The sequence below is a fragment of the Barbus barbus genome, assembly GCF_936440315.1.
Source record: "Barbus barbus genome assembly, chromosome: 24".
Lineage (NCBI taxonomy): Eukaryota > Metazoa > Chordata > Actinopteri > Cypriniformes > Cyprinidae > Barbus > Barbus barbus.
Genome location: NC_136752.1, coordinates 7750964 through 7770900, shown reverse-complemented (window position 1 = coordinate 7770900; position 19937 = coordinate 7750964). Strand labels below are relative to the sequence as shown.

At 39.0% G+C, this 19937-nt stretch overlaps 2 protein-coding genes across 2 annotated transcripts; one reads left to right on the top strand and one right to left on the bottom strand.

The window, feature by feature from the left end:
* Nucleotides 1-605: 605 nt before the first annotated feature.
* Nucleotides 606-1886, bottom strand: LOC306844178 (delayed-rectifier potassium channel regulatory subunit KCNS3-like; the record flags this gene model as incomplete). Its single annotated transcript, XM_079376128.1, has 1 exon — nucleotides 606-1886. One exon carries the CDS (start codon nucleotides 1884-1886, stop codon nucleotides 606-608), a length of 1281 nt encoding a protein of 426 aa, XP_079232254.1.
* A 5205-nt stretch (nucleotides 1887-7091) lies between these two features.
* LOC306844177 (uncharacterized protein) lies at nucleotides 7092-15181 on the top strand (the record flags this gene model as incomplete). The annotated part of the gene is made up of 20 exons (XM_079376127.1): nucleotides 7092-7107; nucleotides 7217-7309; nucleotides 7392-7516; nucleotides 7676-7816; nucleotides 8049-8102; nucleotides 9372-9539; nucleotides 9611-9707; nucleotides 9788-10005; nucleotides 10080-10230; nucleotides 10427-10635; nucleotides 10723-10840; nucleotides 11186-11388; nucleotides 11595-11709; nucleotides 11785-11954; nucleotides 12030-12121; nucleotides 12478-12608; nucleotides 14382-14571; nucleotides 14647-14812; nucleotides 14931-15042; nucleotides 15111-15181. The coding sequence occupies 20 exons, from the start codon at nucleotides 7092-7094 to the stop codon at nucleotides 15179-15181; spliced, it is 2640 nt and encodes an 879-aa protein (XP_079232253.1).
* Nucleotides 15182-19937: the final 4756 nt, after the last annotated feature.

The window sequence follows — 19937 nt, the reverse complement described above, 5'->3', positions numbered from 1 at the left end:
GCTATGACAGCATGCAGGATCGTAAAAGAAAAAAAATGAATGTATGATTTGATGTTTCATTGCTGTTAGTTGTTTTGGCATTTTACAAATAGTTTGGTATTTGTACAATTAATTTGCTTTTTTATTTCTAATTTGAGTTATATTCACATATCTGAATATGAAATGTTGGGTTTTTTGCAGATGAGGATTTTATGAAGGGTTTAGTCCTTCTCTGCTTTAGCTTTGCTTCAGTATTTTGCCTAATTTCAGATTTGATCAATCTGCCTCTTTGAATAACTGAATATTAAGTATGATCATTTGTTGTACATAGAACTACTATTAAACTTTTTTGAAGAAAATAATGAATGTTGTGCTGCTCGTTTTCATTTGTTCTGAGTGTATCATATGACTTGACTTCGAAGTGCTGGTTCTAGGTTTTTCACTTTTTCCAAACATCAGGCATTGTTGTTTAAAATGAAGTATTTAACACCAATATGTTAATTTTATTTATTAATGTAAAGACTGTCATAAAGACTTTCTTTGAAACAACCACAAAAATGTTTCAAAAGTTTAGATTGCAAAAGCAAGCTAACATTTTAAACCACAGGGAAACCGTTGACATTTTCCTATGTTTTAGCTTCTGAAAGGTGCCTCTTAGGTGTATTTTTATCAAAGTACTTGGAAAAGTTGTTCATGATGATGGTGGTAGGTAAAGAAACCACAAGCAACCCACAGAGAATGCAAAGTGTAGCTACAATTCTCCCAGCCGCTGTCTGTGGATATACATCCCCATACCCCACCGTAGTCATTGAAATAATGGCCCACCACCAACAAACAGGAATAGAAGAGAGTTTGGACGAAGCGTCTTCCTTTTCAGTGTAGTAGATAAAAGTCGAGAAGAACGATATTCCAACAGTAATGAAAAGAACGAGCAGACCCACCTCGCATTGGCAGTTCTTTAGAGTTTCTCCAAAAGCTCTCACTCCTTCTGAATGTCGAGCAAGCTTTAGCACCCTGAAGGCCCTCATTAAACGGAGAACCTGAACCACCTTCCCCATATTGACCAGATGTTGGTTTTCCTCCTCATCCTCTTCATCCAATCTTTCAAAGGCCAGCATCACATAGAAAGGCAAGATAGAAGCCATGTCAATCATGTTCAGAGGGTTTCCCAAAAACCTCCATGGCTGAGGAGCTGCTAGGACTCGCAGGACAAACTCCACTGAGAAGAAAATGATACAGATGAACTCCAGAGAGTCCAGGACAGAATGTTCACTGTCGGTTGCATACCTGAATTGCGGCATACTGTGGATACACATGGCCACAATGGAGGTCAAAATGACCAGGACGGAAACCACAGCTACACCTTTGGAACACTTGGAGTGATTGGGATCTTCAAGAATTTGCCACATGAACTTGCGGACATCTGAACACCACGTGCCCTCAAACCTCCACAGGTCACTGCTCACAACCGAGATCTCTCCAGACGACGATGCATTACTAGACCGGCCAGACGCATTCTGCTCCAGCTCATCTTTGCGCTCAAGGAACCATTCGAGACAGCAGGCTTCCAGATCCAGCTCACCAATGCCCCAGTATTCGATCTCCTGACTGAAGCAAAACACACAGAGCTCCTCCAGAGCATGAAAGTGTCCTGTACGGTAGAAGTTCAAAACACAGTGGAAGACTTGCGGGCTCCTGTCGAAGTAGTATTCCTGCTCAGCGGGGCTGTAGTCGTCACAGAGTTCCAGGATTGCAGCATCGCTGCAGCACTGGATTAGCTGACCCACACGCGTGTTGGGGAACCGAAGCAGAACATAGCGCTCCACCTTGTGATGGGTGCCTCCAACGTTGAGATTAACAAGATCTTCCTCCCTGCCTTGATGGTGGAGAACTTGCCCATACATCATGGTGGTATTGATTCATCGAATCTGGAAGTCTTGCCAATGATATACTGGCATTTTCCACTAAAACAACAGAAATGTGAATGTTAGCTACATCAAAAACACAGAAAACTACTAAATCAATGAAACTGATTAAATAAATGACCAGAATATAAACTCTAGATCAGGGGTCCTCAACTCTGGACTTCGAGATCCACTTTCCTGCAGAGTTTAGCTCCAACCTAAACAACATACTTTAAAAACTCTGGACAAAAAGCCTAAGCAATATCACCACTGTAGGTTCTTTGATAATTTTTGTGTTTTTTTTTTCAAATTTGTGTATGGTATATAAAATTTTAAATGGTTTGGCCCCTTCAGTACTTCGTGATTTTGTGCATTTTCGCTCTATAGTCTCGGTAAGATCTACTAGATCATCATCAATTAGCGACTGTGTTGTTCCTTTTCGTCACTCTGCCTTTGGGTTATCGTCTTTCTCAGTGAAAGCTATTATTCAATGGAACACTCTACCAGAAGACGCAAGGATGTGCCCATCTATTGAAATGTTTAAACTAAAACTAAAATCTTATTTAAAGTCAACTCAAATCTATAAACACTGATACCCCTGTGGTCTAATTGAAAATTATTTTTTACTGTCCTTTCTTTGCTATGTCTTCAGGATTACTACAGATTTGCAGGTAGGTAGGTAGCTCCAGGTTGAAGCTAATCTCTACAGGAAAGTGGATCTCGAGATCTGGAGTTGAGGACCCCTCCTCTAGATTTTGTTTAATCATAGTCCTGCAGACATGCTATACTCTTTGTTTAAATGTTGTTTTTTTTATCATATTACTTGAAATACATGGTACTTTAAAATATATATGTCACATCATAGGACCAGTGAGGCAAATCATACAAAAACATAGGAATGAGATACGAATTAGCCACCAATTCACCAAAACGTAAAATAGTTTGCCTTGAGACTGTGTTGGAAAAACTACTCAAATAAATGCCTAAAAATAGCCTAAAAAAAACTCAAATAATGCCTAAAAATCTGTGCTGATCAGCTGGCCCCCATCTTCACACAGATCTTCAATAGATCACTGGAGCTGTGTGAAGTCCCCTCATGCTTCAAACGCTCCACCATCATCCCCGTCCCAAAGAAACCCAAAATTACTGGACTTAATGACTACAGACCTGTGGCCCTAACGTCTGTAGCCATGAAATCATTTGAAAGACTGGTTTTGGCTTATCTGAAGGACATCACTGGACCCTTACTGGACCCCCTGCAGTTTGCCTACAGAGCAAACAGGTCTGTGGATGATGCAGTCAACATGGGACTGCACTTCACCCTGCAGCATCTGACAGACCAGGGACTTATGTGAGGATCCTGTTTGTGGACTTCAGCTCCGCTTTTAACACCATTATCACGGAAACCCTTCAAAATAAACCAACTCAGCTCTCCGTCCCCACCTCCTTCTGCCAGTGGATCACCAGCTTCCTGACAGACAGACAGCAGTTACTAAAGCTTGGTAAATTCACATCCAACACCTGCACCATCAGCACTGGAGCTCCTCAGGGCTGTGTTCTCTCCCCACTGCTCTTCTCCCTCTTCACCAACGACTGCACCTCTAAAGACCCCTCTGTCAAGCTCCTGAAGTTTGCAGACGACAACACACTGATCGGCCTCATTCAGGACGGTGACGAGTCTGCTTACAGACAGGAGGTGAAGGAGCTGGCTGTATGGTGCAGTCTTAACTTACTCAGATCTATTTACCTATCAAAAGAAACAATTCCACTGCGATTACTTCTCTTCTGCGATGTCTAGAGGAGGTTAAATTATGGCTAGCCCAAAATGTCCTCTTCCTAAATGAAGACAAGACTGAGGTAATTGTTTTCGGTCCAAATGAGAACTCTCGGTGTATAAGCCCCAAGTTAGAAAGTTTATCTGTTTTTAGATCCTCACGGGTTCGGAACCTAGGAGTTCTCGTTGACCAGCATTTAAAATTTGATAAGCATATCTCCTCTGTTATCGGATCCAGTTTCTATCAGCTTCGCTTACTGTCTAAAATTAAACATTTTCTCACTCCTAAAACTCTAGAAATGGCTGTTCACGCTTTTGTTACATCTCGTCTAGATTACTGCAATTCTTTATACTGCGGTATATCTAAGGGTCAGATTGCACGTCTTCAGCTTGTTCAGAATGCTGCGGCCAGACTTCTTTTAAAGTGTCGTAAACATGAACACATCACCCCGGTTCTTAAATCCTTACACTGGTTGCTGGTTTGTCAGAGAATAGATTTTAAAATTTTACTCTTTGTATATAAATCCCTTCACAATTTAGCCCTGTCTACCTCTCTGAGCTTCTTCATCTCTACACTCCGTCCAGAAGCCTACGATCCTGTGACCAGACTTTGTTGGTAGTCCCTCACGTTAGGCTTAAGCGCAGAGGTGAGCATGCATTTGCAGTGGCAGGGCCCCGACTTTGGAATGCCCTGCCTCTAGAGATTAGAATGGCCCCTTCACTGTCTGTTTTTAAGTCCCTGCTAAAAACGTATTTGTTTTCCTTAGTGTATTGAGTACTGTGATATGGCCTTTTTTATTTAATTATAATTTTTTATTTATTATTATTATTATATATATATATTTTTTTTATCGGGTTATATTACATTTTGTCTGATCTGTTTTTCTGTGTATGTGGTATCATCTGTGAAGCACTTTGGTCAGCCTGTTGGCTGTTGTATATGTGCTATACAAATAAAATGAACTTGAACTTGAACTTAACAACCTGGAGCTTAACACGCTCAAAACTGTGGAGATGATTGTGAACTTCAGGAGAAACCCCCCTGCACTCCCCCCACTCACCATCATGAACAGCACTGTGACTGCAGTGGAGTCACTCAGATGGGCACCACCATCTCTCAGGACCTGAAGTGGGATATTCACATTGACTCCATTGTCAGGAAGGCCCAGCAGAGGTTGTACTTTCTTCGCCAGCTGAGGAAGTTCAACCTGCCACAGGACTTACTGAAACAGTTCTACTCCGCCATCCTTGAATCCGTCCTCTGCACTTCAATAACTGTCTGGTTCAGCTCAGCTACCAAATCTGACCTCAGAAGACTACGGAGGGTAGTCCGGACTGCTGAGCGAATCATTGGTACAACCCTCCCCACTCTCCAAGAACTGTACTTATCCAGAGTGAGCAAAAGGGCTGGTAAAATCCCTCTAGACCCCTCACATCCAGCACACAACCTCTTTGAACGGTTACCGTCTGGTCGACGCTACAGAGCTCTGAGCACCAGAACGACCAGACACAGAAACAGTTTCTTCCCTCAGTCAATACATCTCATGAACACTCAATAATAAACGTGGAACACACAACTAATACATTATCCATTCACCACACTCACTTATTTTATTTTAATTTTTCTCATTTCTAATTTGCACATACTTGACCTGTACATACATAGTTGTCTATATTATATATTGTTTTTTTTTTGCTGCTTTGTACATTGGTTATTGGCTATTTCTTGTTATTTTGTTTTTATTGTCCGTGTCCTGTCCTGTTGCTGTCTTTCTGTTGAGCTTCTGTCACTAAAACAAATTCCTTGTACGTGTAAACATACTTGGCCAATAAAGCTCATTCTGATTCTAATATTTAATTTTTACATATACTATTAACATTGATAAAAAGTTGCTATTAAGCTGACATTATATTTGACATTACATGTCTGCATTGTAACTGACATTTTAGACAAATTATGTAACAAAAAAAAAATCTATATTTTCATAGTCTTCAATTGATGTCTATGTTGATTTTTTTTTAGGGGGGGGGGGGGGGGGGTAATCGTTCTGCATTGCGAATGTGTGGAAGGGTTGCTACTTCATTTTCGTGCATTTTGTCGTCTGTATTGGGGTGGATTTATTGATTTTATTTGAAAAATTAAAAAGCAAAAAGGTACCAATTTTATCATTTCCCCATTCATTTAAATGTGGGGTCTTTTTTTTTTACACTAACATACAACCAGATTTAAATCCAGTTGAATTTTTTATTTGTAGAGCTACCAAGTGTTGACAAGTCTCATGCCATTTAGATAAAGGGAACTTTTTTTTTTTTTTATTATTATTATTATTATTTCAGCAAATGTCATTTGGGGTCAAAAACCCCAAACAGAGTACAAGGGTTAAATGCAGACCTTGAACCAAAAACTCATCACCAAACATCAATGACTTGTACATACACTATGTGTCAAAATTATTGAAACACCCCCTTCTTCAGAACAGAAAAAGGGACTTTTGAACCTTGCATTGTCATATAGAGAAGGGTCCCGTCCAAACTGTTGCCATAAAATTATAAGCACACAACTGCTTAGAATAGGCCTATCATTATATGATTTAACATTAAGATTTGTACTCATGGAAATTACTAAAGTAGTCAGACCTGTTCATTAGAAGGGGGTGTCCCAATAGTTTTGTCCATATAGGCTATGATACATACATAGCCTATATAGTTCACTCTTGCCTGAATATATTCCATTATTGATTTATTGTTCATGCCTTTTATGATTTTTATTAAATTATGATACTTACTTTTGTTTGCACACGAATTATCCTAATATGCCTCGTAGACGTTTGAAACATCCCATCTTACTGCTAGAGAAACCAAGCTCTAAAATTCCGTTATTAAGAAAGAGTCCTTTTAAAACCTTATAGTTACTTAGATATAGTCAATGTAACATCTAAACCCAGAGTTTCTCATGAGTCATAACTACAGTTAGACATCAGAAGAAATGGTAAAAGAGAGAAATCTTACCGCAAATATAAAATCAACTGAAGATCACACACCCACGCGGCTTCAAATCACTTGCGCCTTTCCGCACTGACGCAAAACTCCACAGAAACAGTCACTTTATCAATAATACATGATCGCTATAGGCACAAAGAGCCAGGGGTTTCCCGTTCATCTTTAAATCCACACCTAGTAGGGCGGAGAGTCCCGTCAACGAGCGCAGGAAGCCGCGCAAGCTGTTTGAGTTCCTCACCTGCGCGCAATACTGTGCAATCAGACAAAACGCGCACGAGACACAGTTGCGGTCGCGCATTTGTGTAGAAGACAAAGGTTAACAAAGATATCATAATGGGATGCTTTGAAATAGGGTATGTTTTAGGATATGGAAATATGAATGTTTGAATTCATCACAAGATGAGTTGATTTATTTATGATATTTGTAGGGCGTTATGGGTTGTGGTCACTGTGATAAGCATCCATGCAGATAACTCTGTAGGTAAGCCATACTGTGCATTCACTATTTTGTGTCAAGTCATGTAATTAATTACTTAATGGACACATTTCTTTATTGCAGATGGAATCCTAGCTGAATGTCTTGGAAATAGGGTACAGTTTATCCTCCCTGGTTCCTTGAGTGCAGGAAGTCCTTTAGAGCTTTATGCAGTCAGTAAGTTAATTATCCCTTTGTTCGTGTGCCAATGAGTTTAATACACCCAGGAATCAATTCAGACCTTCTCTGGGCGTTTCAGATGACACCCAGACAGTCCTTCTCACACCTCACCTGGCAGCTCAATGTGGCTATGCACAGAAATCTGATCCTTGGGGGAATACGATAGTGTCAGCTTCCCTACAGAGTTGTTATGCAGAGAACCAGGTTTGTGTCTTTATAAATTAAGCATTTCTTTAACCAGCTCTAGTTCTGGAACGATAGTTTGTGTAAATAATTAAGAAAATATTAAAGTTGAAATGCAGGAGTGGATGTTTAAGAGGGAAATCGTTTTATTTCTAATTACACCTACCGTTTTTTTAATAGGGTGACAAGGAATTTAGAGTAGCCATGCAGTTTAAACTGTATGAATTCCCCACGCTATCTGAGAAAGTCCATGAAGTGTTCAAGTTCTGCAGTCACACCATGACTTCACGTGAGATATTGTGTGAAACAAACTTCATGGAGGCAAGTAACTTATTTTCTTAACTTTTGATAAAATGTGGACATTTCTGACATTATGTGGAGGTTATGCATCAGGTTTGACCAGTGGTAGCTGGATAGTTTATAGGACTGATGGCTGCTAAATTGAGGAACTTCTCATCTAATTGGATAATGATCTAAGACTAGTTGTAATCTAACGTGTCAATGGAAATGCATTACTTGTGTTACCAGCCTGTGCATGCTTATGTTCTGTCAGGTGTCCGTAAGAAATGCGATACCAGAAATCAAGACAGCACCAGTAAAACAGCTGGTATGTATAATAATCTTTTTAGTGGTGCTTCAGTAAGCTGCTGGTGTCCCACACCATTTATACTAAATTATGTCTAAAATTGTGTGTTTTTAAGGAGTGTGTGGTGTTACTATTGTAAGTTTTAAAAAGGGGTCAAATCTCATAAGTTGAATCTAAAACTGCATCCTTACAAACAATATACAGTGTTGGGGAAAGTTATTTTTTAAAAGTATTGATTTACAAATATTGTTACTCCCTAAAAAAGTCAATAATTGCATCACTCAGTTACTTTTCATAGGAAGTAATGCATTACATTACTTTTGCGTTATCTGGCCTGGGCTTGTTTTTTTTTTTTTTTTTTTTATGGGTTAATATAAAGCCCTTTCATAACAAAATTGCTTAGTATGGTTAAATTACATCATTGAAGGTCAGCAACACTGGTTAATACAATGGGATTGAACGCATAAAGGATTTTTGTGTTTAAGTATTTAATTATTATGGGTTTTTGTAATATTCTGAGTTTGCTTTTCACTGTTTGCATTAATTCTGATGAATACTGAATCTATTTTTGTGTCAATGTATGTTCATATTAAGTTTACAATTGCTTTTAGTCAACAGATGGGAAAAAAATATATATATATTTTATCTTATTTTAAAAAGTTTGTTTTTTTTAAATGAAAAAGTAATTCTGATTACATACCTTGTGTTACTTGTAACTACCCCAACATAGGTAGTATATATCTTTTTCATTGGTATTTGTGAAATGGTATATGAGAAATACCCGGGTGGTTTACTACAACTGCCAATATTTTTGAGTGTGCATCCAATGATTTACTATCCCATGAGGCCACGGGAGTGAAGTCTTTTATGGCAGTGAAGCATTGCAACTAATGTTGTAGGTCACATGACAGATGTAATATGTCCCGATTGCATTTATACTATGCATACTCTCTATATATATTTTAATGGCAATAAAGTATCTACTCGGATGCTATGCAATTCCAAATGCAGCTATAGACTGAAGAGGAGTTCCCACAATAGGGAATAGGGGTGAGATCCTATTTTGGCCTAGCAACCACTAAAAGCTCCCTAGAAACCATATTACAATGCACTAAAAAGACCCCTAACACTTTGCCAACCGTATAGCAATATCCTGGCAACTACCCTAGCATCGCATGTGCAAGTACCACTTACATTGTATTTAATTTTTTCTTCTACATTTTCATGTTCTTCATAGATAATTTCATGATTTTCTTTGATACAGAATCTTCTCTCGTTCCTTTTTAACAGCCTACAGTTATACCTAACTTGCAACTCTGGAAAATCCTACTGTACACCCCTGAAGAGAAGTCTTTTGATAAAGAGACCCTACAAGCGATGGGCTACAATGTTCAGAGTTCTCCAACACGACTGGTCATGCGATGCCCATACCACATGGTTGAAACCTTTGTCCAAAATGTATGAACGGTTTCATGTGCCAGCATTGGCATTCATTTCTCTGTAGTGCCTGAAGTATTTTTCCTTGTTAGGTTGATGATGTCGATATGGTAGTGTTCAAATCAGTGGTCTTGTTCCGAGACCGCTGGATGATGACTATAGTCGAGTCGGCAGCTGCCTGTCCAATCAGTGAGATTTCATTGACACACACACGTTATTTTGCCATTTTGGTGTTCTACAACTCGTATTGTGTTCTGATTTGACTTCAGATGGAGCTTCAGTTGTGGGTCAAATGATTTATTGGCAAGTTCCTCTGCACATAACTCCTTTGGTGTCCTTGGAAGTCGAAATCCTGGAGGTGCACATGGGCATCAATGGAAGAAGGCTAACACCTGAAGAGATGGAAAGCCGTAACTATGCCGTGACATTCAAAGAGTCCCATGTAGTTGTTGAGATTCCTATTGGAGCTGCTGATGGATACTACAAGGTTGAATTGTCAACTGCTTTCCTTTTTCTGTTTAACTTGAAGGCAATGACTAAGGCCTTTTTGGTTAATTACAGAGTCATGTTCTTGAGGACCAGTACCATGTCAGTTACACCATAGAACCCATGCTTGAGCTGCTGTGGAAGGAGGGCCAGGATGAGACCACGTATACGGTCTTGTTCCCCATCACCACTCCTTTGACACCATGGCCACCCCAAGTTACCGACTGTGAGTGTTGAATTTAGGGAAGAAAGGCTTATTTTATTTTATTTTATTTATATATATATATATATATATATATATATATATATATATATATGTATATGTGTATATATATATATGTGTGTGTGTGTATATGTAGAGAGAGTTTTTTTTTTTTTTTGTTTTTTTTGTTTTTTTTTGAGAATTGTTTTTATGTGATCAGACACTCAACCCAAGCTGAGGGTGTTTGATGTACTTCTGGGTTACTTCCTACCTGATGTGGAGCTGCTGAATATCACCTTTGGCTCTGAATTACTCACTGTCTCGGAGATCATTATTAAAGGCATTAACCTGCAAGAGCACAGCTTTCCGAATGACACTAAAGCCTTTGCTCTCCAGGTTCCCTTCTCTGAACCTTATGTCCAAATAAAGGTATACGCATTTCACTTCTGTCTATGCAGCTGTTATCCTAGCTCGTGTGATTTGCCTTGTCTTAAAATGGTTTCATCTATAATGCAGATGTTTCGCCCTGATGTAAGAACCTACATACTTGATTTGGTCTTTGGTTTCGCCATCTTGCCTGAACATACAGCACTTTCACACTCCGTTGTACTAGAAGCTTCTTTAGCTGACATTGGTAAGACCTTAGACTGAAAAAGACCTTTTAAGAAAAAGACTGGAACAAGGTCCTGCTCCTGGAGATCTCCCTTTGTGCAGAGGGGTCAAGTTTTGGATCACTTGTGTGATCCAGGTAGTATATAAATGCGATATTGTGGTTATGGTTTCATTAGCCAATCCGCATTGTCTGATGGTCAGTTTTTTTTTTTTTTTTTTGCAGCTCAAGTGTTGTTCATATGGCATTTATGGCACCATTGATTTGGGGGAACTACAGTAACCTCTGCAGCAAGGCAGATCTCTAGGAGCAGAATTTTGCATAACTGGGTCGTGCTGATATTTACCTTTTTGTGTCCTTTTTCTGCAGTCCTTCCACATGTAGAGGGAAGTTGCAATGAGGACAGCTTCAACATTTATGTCAAATATGGGAGCACGCCAAGTTCCCAAATAAAGATCCATCTAGGACATTTGGAGCTGAATAATACGATTTTACAGCAGTATGAGCATCATTCAAATGAAACCCATTTCAAAATCATTGTGCCATTCCTAGCACCATTTGTGGCTTTTGAGGTATTCTTCAGCTTTCTTGGGTTGCACTAGTGATTAGTGATGCTTACGACAGCACAGTTTTCCAGTCATAAGTGGTGCCCACACATATACAAAGGGATAGTTCACCGAAACATTAAAACATGAGGCTTTAGTTGAATAACTTCAGTTGTTTCAAAGCCACATGCTGCTTTTTTTTTCTGACTGTTTTTATACTTTTATTTTTCAAGTCTGTTCAGTTGGCGGGAATCATGGGAAGAATTGATGTGGAAATGCACGATTCCTTGAATAACTGGAGCTTCAGAGAGTTCTCTCTTGCCTGCCCCTTTTTTGTAATATTGTCAGGTTGGTCTGTATTTTACATCGCTTTCATGATGTCTTGTTGATATTTTACGATTGTGAGTTTCTTTGTTGTCCCAGAGTGTTTTTCTAATGGAACAGTAACTGTGGTGCTTCCCAAACTGGAATTGTTCCCACATATTCTTCCCGGAGAACTCTCCCTAAGAGACCCGTCCTGCAAACCCTCCTACAGTCAAGACTACTTTGCTTATTTTCACTTTGGTGTCACCACTTGTGGAACCACGCGAAAGGTACAAGGGTGCTCGGATCAAATATTCACACAACTTATGTAATAAGGTGATTCATTAACTCTTTAGCTTGTTCAGTTTGTTGAGGATACCATGATATATGAGAATGAAGTCACCTGGAAGAGAGATGTACTTTTGCCAGAGACAGTACTCCCTGAGCAGGAATACAGGTTAGGTTTTAAGCAACGCATGCCTCACAAAGCTTTGTCCATCAAAACAAGCATGTAGCGTTTAACCCTTTGCTAAACAGGATAAATCAACTATATAAAAAAAGATGATTCAGAGTCCTGATAAAAATGCACTGTTAGGTCTGCATTATGTAATTTTTCATTATTAATAAAGAATTATAAAAATAACTTAACATGTTTGTCCATTTAAAGGGTTAAATTCACTTCAGTTTCCTTTATTGATGTCAGTTTTTGCTTAGTAATGACTTAGTTACCACAATTCAAGTTGTAAATATTAAGCAATTATATGGTGAAGTACAATGACTAAAATGTAAATGAAGTCTGCTCATCTCAAACAGGTTCATGATGTCCTGTGTTTATATCGCAAACGCCACTCAAAGCATGATCTTTCATGCTGTTTCTCACTTTAAAGAGCCGTACGCAGATGTTGGGAAGGGTGAACTCACTGTTAGCCTGAGGCTTTCTAAGGGTATGTAAACTACTTTTGCTAATGGTTTCTTTGTCCAATGTTTTGTTTTTGGGAATAACATGCGATCTTAAATCATTCACAATAAGGCCGAGATTGCCCAATAAAGTATATTGGATCCATTATAATTTCATGATGACTTTTAATTACATTGATAAGCCAGGATGCAGCAACTTTTTGTGAAAAGTACACTGTACAAAATTATAAATGCAAAACTTTTGTTTTTGCCCCCATTTTTCATGAGCTGAACTCAAAGATCTAAGACTTTTTCTGTGTACACAAAAGGCCTATTTCTCAAATATTGTTCACAGATCTGTCTAAATCCGTGTTGGTGAGCACTTCTCCTTTGCCGAGATAATCCATCCACCTCATGGATGGCATATCAAGATGCTGATTAGACAGCATGACTATTGCACAGGTGTGCCTTAGGCTGGCCACAATAAAAGGCCACTCAAAAATGTGCAGTTTTATCACACAGCACAATGCCGCAGATGTCGCAAGTTTTGATGGAGCGTGCAGTTGGCATGCTGACTGCAGGAATGTCCACCAGAGCTGTTGCCCCTGAATTGAATGTTCATTTCTCTACCATAAGCAGTCTCCAAAGGTGTTTCAGAGAATTTGGCAGTCCATCCAACCGGCCTCACAACCGCAGACCACATGTAACCACACCAGCCCAGGGCCTCCATATCCAGCATCTTCACCTCCAAGATTGTCTGAGACCAGCCACCCAGATGGCTGATGCAACAATCAGTTTGCTTAACCAAAGAATTTCTGCACAAACTGTCAGAAACCGTCTCAAGGAAGCTCATCTGCATGCTCGTCGACCTCATCGGGGTCTCGAACTGACTGTAGGTTTTCACTGTACAGGGCAGATGGCAGACAGCGTGTATGGCGTTGTGTGGGTGAGCGGTTTGCTGATGTCAATGTTGTGGATCGAGTGGCCCATGGTGGTGGTGAGGTTATGGTATGGGCAGGCGTATGTTATGGACAACGAACACAGGTGCATTTTATTGATGGCATTTTGAATGCACACAGATACCGTGGTGAGATCCTGAGGCCCATTGTTGTGCCATTCATCCACGACCATCACCTCATGTTGCAGCATGATAATGCACGGCCCCATGTTGCAAGGATCTGTACACAATTCCTGGAAGCTGAAAACATCCCAGTTCTTGCATGGCCAGCATACTCACTGGACATGTCACCCATTGAGCATGTTTGGAATGCTCTGGATCGGCGTATACGACAGCGTGTTTCAGTTCCTGCCAATATCCAGCAACTTCGCACAGCCACTGAAGAGGAGTGGACAACCTGATCAACTCTATGCGAAGGAGATGTGTTGCACTGCGTGAGGAAAATGGTGGTCACACCAGATACTCACTGGTTTTTGGACCCCGGACCCCCCCCCCAAATACAGTAAAACTGCACATTTTAGAGTGGCCTTTTATTGTGGCCAGCCTAAGGCACACCTGTGCAATAATCATGTTAATCAGCATCTTGATATGCCACACCTGTGAGGTGGATGGATTATCTCGGCAAAGGAGAAGTGCTCACTAACACAGATTTAGACAGATTTGTGAATAATATTTGAGAGAAATTGGCCTTTTGTGTACATGGAAAAAGTCTTAGATCTTTGAGTTCAACTCATGAAAAATGGGGGCAAAAACAAAAGTGCTGCATTTATAATTTTGTTCAGTGTAACTAGATACTAACTTAAGACAAATGCCTGTTAGTCGGAGCAATGCATGGTATAATTTGAGATCCCCACCTCTCTAGATATGGTTTACCGGCTCTTCTATCATGATGGTGACTACCCGGTTTTAAAGTTTCTGAAACAGCCTCTATATTTTGAGGTGGGTATGGATCACTCCAAGGACTCCAGGGTAGCAGTAGTCCTGGAAAACTGTTGGGCAACACTATCCAAGGACAAAGAATCCAAACCTAGATGGGATTTAATAGTTGATGGGTATGTTTGAAACATTGTATGCATTTGTGGAACATTTCTACTTGATGTGAGTTCTAATTCTTCTTCTCTGACCAGATGTGCCAATCCTAAAGACCCTGAACAGACCATCTTCCATCCTGTTATCGCAGATGACAGAGTGGACATCCCAGATCACTTCAAAAGGTTTGAAGTTAAGACATTTGCTCTCAAAGATGATGATGATGAGAGTTCTGAAAGTGAGGATGACACCTTGGCCAGAAGGGTAAGTTGAAAAGTTTCCAGAATTTTTATTGATACAAATTCTTTATAAAACAGTTCTTTTCATGTATTGTGGATCAAAGCGATAACCCTATAACAGTTCATTTACTTGGCAAATTTAGGTTTTTGTCCATTGTGACGTCGTTATTTGTCATGTCGAGAACACTGCTGATGGACGTTGCTACAAAGAGTGTCCAGCAGTTCAGAATCCGGTTGGGAGCAGTTCAAATAGAGGTAACGCTTTCAATTCAGTAATGTCAAAGTGATGTTTCTCATCTCTGATCGGTCTTAATATTCCACAGTTCGCAGAAGTTCAGGCTTTTCAGAGGAAGCCCTGCAGCAGGTGTCTATAGGCCCCATTCTGTTGATATGAACCTGTAAGTTTAATATTTCCAAATTATCTCGAGAAATGTACTTGAGTAATTCTAAAGGCATCAACACAAGGAGACTTCTGGTTTTGTACACCACTTGGTGCAACATGGAGCTCGAATGAAGTCATATATCTGATGCAGATGATGTGAACCTGTGGACATTCTGTGTTGAATAACACCTGCCTTGTGGAATTTCCACAAATAGATGTCTGTAACAGACACTCTTCCATTGCAGTTACTTAATGAAGATGCTGTGGTTGTCCACAAGATGGCGTCTCAAGTGCAATAAAGCGTTTTAACCCAATCGACTGAGTGGAATTTGATCTATTTCAGAACATATACCACATAACAAAATAAGAATGCAGTTATGAGAATTATATATGTGACTGTTAAAAGCAATTTAATGTATAGCCTACATGTTTCATGTTTTTCTGGGCCTTTTATATCAAAACAGATGCAAAATAAATGGTGAAAATCATTGATTTGATTCCCCATATCTTTGGATGAATTTCAGATTAATCATTCTTATGAATAAAAATCTGAAATTAATGAAACTCTTCAGATAAACTCTAGTGTGAACCGGAGTGATTGTTGCCGCATATTGTCCTGTGGTAGAGGGTTGTGGGATGTTGTGCTGTCTGAAGGGGGTTGGGAGGAACAGGCAAGTAGGAGGTCTGTTACAGGTTGATCAATGTTTAAACGTTGTTATGGATTTATTGGGCCCCTGTAGGCTAACTGAATATGACTAAATATAAGAATAATTATTGTTGGCGGTTGTGCTACACAAATGTTATGACCTTTTGTGAAAATTCTATTTCATTTTTATTGTAATAATAGAAAACAATGCAGTGATTCATTTGTAATGTAAAGTTCAGAGACCATCACTTTCAAATTTATACTGCACAAAATGAAAGTGCACTTTGTCTTTTTTTTTTTTTTTAACGTGTGATATAGCTTCTTCCATATAATGACTGTGTAGTAACCATAGACTGTCAATCTCTAAAAAGTGCAATCAATCTATAATTATTTGAAGTAAGGTGTACCACTCCTGTGCGTTTTTTCCCCTCTGCCATCAAAAATAGTTACTGTATGTAAATATAGTCACTGTTGGTAAAGTACCAACTGAACAAAATGTGATAATGTGCTTTCTGAAAAGCAAATGTAGAGATTATGTACTAGACTAGGATGGTGGAAATCAGTAGCTGCAATAAAAAACTAATTACAAATAGGGTTTGTATATGTACTGTATAGTATATACTTCATAAATATATAATTTAATTTAATTGTTTCTTGCAAAAAAAAAAAAAAAATTGCTATCATGCATGGCTACTTTTCAATGGGCTTGAATAGAAAACCCTCATTTTGCCCCTATAATGGTGTAGTTGTGGCATCAACAGCAGGGGTAAACTGGACCATGCAAACCAGCCAGACCTTGATGGTCTTGGCAGAGATCAAGACTGTAGACATGCCTTATTTCCTCAGGATTTCCATTATGAAAAAAATAGCATATATCACATTTACATCAGCCAGACTATAGCTGGTGTTTAAACTCATATTTACATTTAAAAAAAAAAAAACCTTTTCGCTGCTGGCAAAATCAGATCACTCATTGGTTAGCTCCGCATATCCTGATGCTGAAGAGTGTGAGGACCTTGCTGATATTTGATTAATTGTAGTCTATTTCTTTCTCTTCTCTTCCCTTTTTTTTTTTTTTTTTTTTTACAGAATCCTATTAAACAATTCATCATTTAAAATGTGGTGGAAATTGGACAAATTGAACTAGTGCGATTGTTCAGAATGGTTTAAGAGTTCACAGCGCCAAAAGTGATCACACTAGTTAACCTATGTTCACATATCTCGAGATGTTTATTGAGGACATATAAATAATGGCCTCATGTATAACTCACTGAATGAGCCAGTGCACTCCACTAGATGGCATTATAATGTGCGCAGCTCTGTGTCCAAGTTTGGAAGAGAAGAATGAACTGTGCGTGAGCACTATCTGTCCAAGAACAACATAACACACTGCTGCCAGGAAACAGATGCACAACATGCTCAGAACATGGTATCTGTTATTGCCTCTTCCCGCATGGGCCAGAGGCTCAGAATGTTGATGTTTCTGTCTCTCGGGATGGGAGACTCAGAACGGATATCTGTTACAGTCTCTCTCTGGACGAAAGACTCCGAAGAAGGTTGATCTGTTGCAGTCTCACCTTTGCAGGCCGGAGACTCAGAACTTCATTGATCTGTTGGTGTCTCCCTTTCGGGACTCAGACTCAGAACAAGGAGTGTCTTTTGGGAAGGTACCTTTATCCCTTTCCGATGAGGAGGAGATTTCAATCTGGCACTTCTCCATTTCCAGGCTGTGATTGGCTGTTTCCATCAGAGTGGAGGACATGGTGTGGCCACCCTTCTTTCCTCCTGGGGAACTTATTTGCATTGTCCAAACACACATTTAGAAAAGTGTCACTAAAGATTTATTGGTGCATTTTTCACTTACCAAACCACAACCAGAATAGATTTGTCAATGTTACGAACACATTAAGTCCAAACATGATGGAAAAAGATTGAACTGTCATGCATGCATTCGTTTTTCCATTTACAGCTGAGTTTGTGTAAGATGTTGCACTACACATCGCTGTCACTGAGAATACTTATTTCTCTGAATAAGTATGAGATGTGTGTGTTGTAGTTTGCATCAGTTTAAGGTTTGAGAACATGATTATGAATGGATTTGGATGGATCTCTGTGATCTCTCTTTGTTTCACCCACTGCTGCTGCTACTTTTTATGGTGGTCACAGGCCAAAACATGAGGAATCAGTCTGTTGGTGGGTGGAGGGCAGAAACTGCATTTTGACCAATAGGAAGTCCTGTCCTTCCCGGGCTTCCTTGCCCTCTAAGAGGTGTCTGGCTGGTATCCTGGAATCTTTATCTGATGGTGTTGGACAGTTAGCTTATGTTAGTCCATCAAGATACAATTAAAATGTAGCAAACCTTTGTCCCCTATTGTGGTCAGAGAGGGGCCCCGCCATACACTGGGCCCTGGAATGTGCTGTCCACTACAGAGCGATGGAATAAGGTTGTCTGCTCTGATCAGGTGGGTTGGTGGATGCTTGTGTTGTTTACCTTAGAAAGAGATGGCAGCAGATTCACTATGAGAAGAAGGTAGGCCAACGGAGGTCTGGTCAGCGCAGCGTTCTCATGTGAAACCTTGCGTCCAGGTACTCATGTGGATGAATACCACCTACCTAAAGATTGTTGCAGACTTGTTGTAGATTGTTCAGGAATACTAAGAGTTTAAGGTAGAGATGCACCGATTGCAATTTTCTTGGCCGATTCCGATTTTTTGGAAGTGTGACCTGCCGATACCGATTTTTGCCGATTCCGATTTTCTTTCTAAGAACTATAACTGACAGCATATACAAACAAAAATCTATGCAAATTTCAATTTACATAATAAAATAAATGATTAAACATTACAATTCCGCCAATCTGGACTAAGTTACAGATTTTCTCTCACTTAACTCTCAAAATAAAGTGATCTGTAACTGGGAAGAGGAAGAAATAGCTTAAACTTAAACTTAAAATGAGTTGCTGTATGTAACAAAACAGATGTCATCTCCCACTGTTTATAAATGGTAATCCCCCCCCCCCCCCCCTAACTTTATTAAATGTGTCATCTTTCACATCAAATTCTTACTTTGTTTCAATTAATTTGGTTAGCATAAGAAACAACTGTGGAGTTGTTACTATTCAAATGAAATTAGTTTTAACAAACTTTATCTTTCCACTGCCGAGGAAACAGAAGCTGCATCTGAAGTGGCATTAGATGCATTTACACAAAGTTTGATGAAGCTGAGGTGCCATAAATGCATTTACATTGCAAAATTTCAAATGCATATATATTGTATAAGATTAATGTTTTTGTTGTTGTTTAAAATACACATAAATGTTGAAAAAATGCAACGATACTTTTTAAATATAACTAAACCACCAGTATGTGGCGGAAAATGTCTGTTTTAATGAGTGAGTCATTTATTCATTCATTCAACCGATTCATTCAAACGGATGATTCATTCAGAAACGAGGCAAGTGACTGTCGTATAAGTGACTATAGTATTTTGTCACTCAAGACAAATGACAGCATAATTTACTAATTCAAACTTACAAATGTTTTATTGTGAAGAAGTAGATATATTAAAAATAAATGTTTATTTATGGATTTATATACTTATTTCATTATACTTAATTGAAAGCAATAAAATATTTTTAGAAAGACTGCATGTATGCACTACAGACACAACTAAAATATTGTATAACTTCTCACATATCTGCTGCCACTTGTGTTGCTATTTATATTGTGTTCCTGTTGTTTGCATGGAGTGCTGCGGTCACGTTTTCAGCACCAAACACTGTCATTATGTTTCCTCAGCAGTCAGGAAAACAATCCTCCTTTAAGACCCTTGACATCAAACATATGCTACTTATCAGGCTGAAGATATAGTTTATCTTAATGTTTAAAGAACACTCTGATCTCCAGACCTAATGAGGCAAACATCTGCTAAAGGTCTCAAATCTGTATAAATGTTGCATTATACAGTATATATTATGTATTAATACAGTTGTATTATACAGTAGCATATACAGTATATATAATCTCTCAAATTTTTTTTTTTTTTTTACGAACAGCAAGACTTGATGCAACAGCCAAAGATGCATATCTTGCTCATGGTTTTAAATGATTTGCTTTTTAGTCA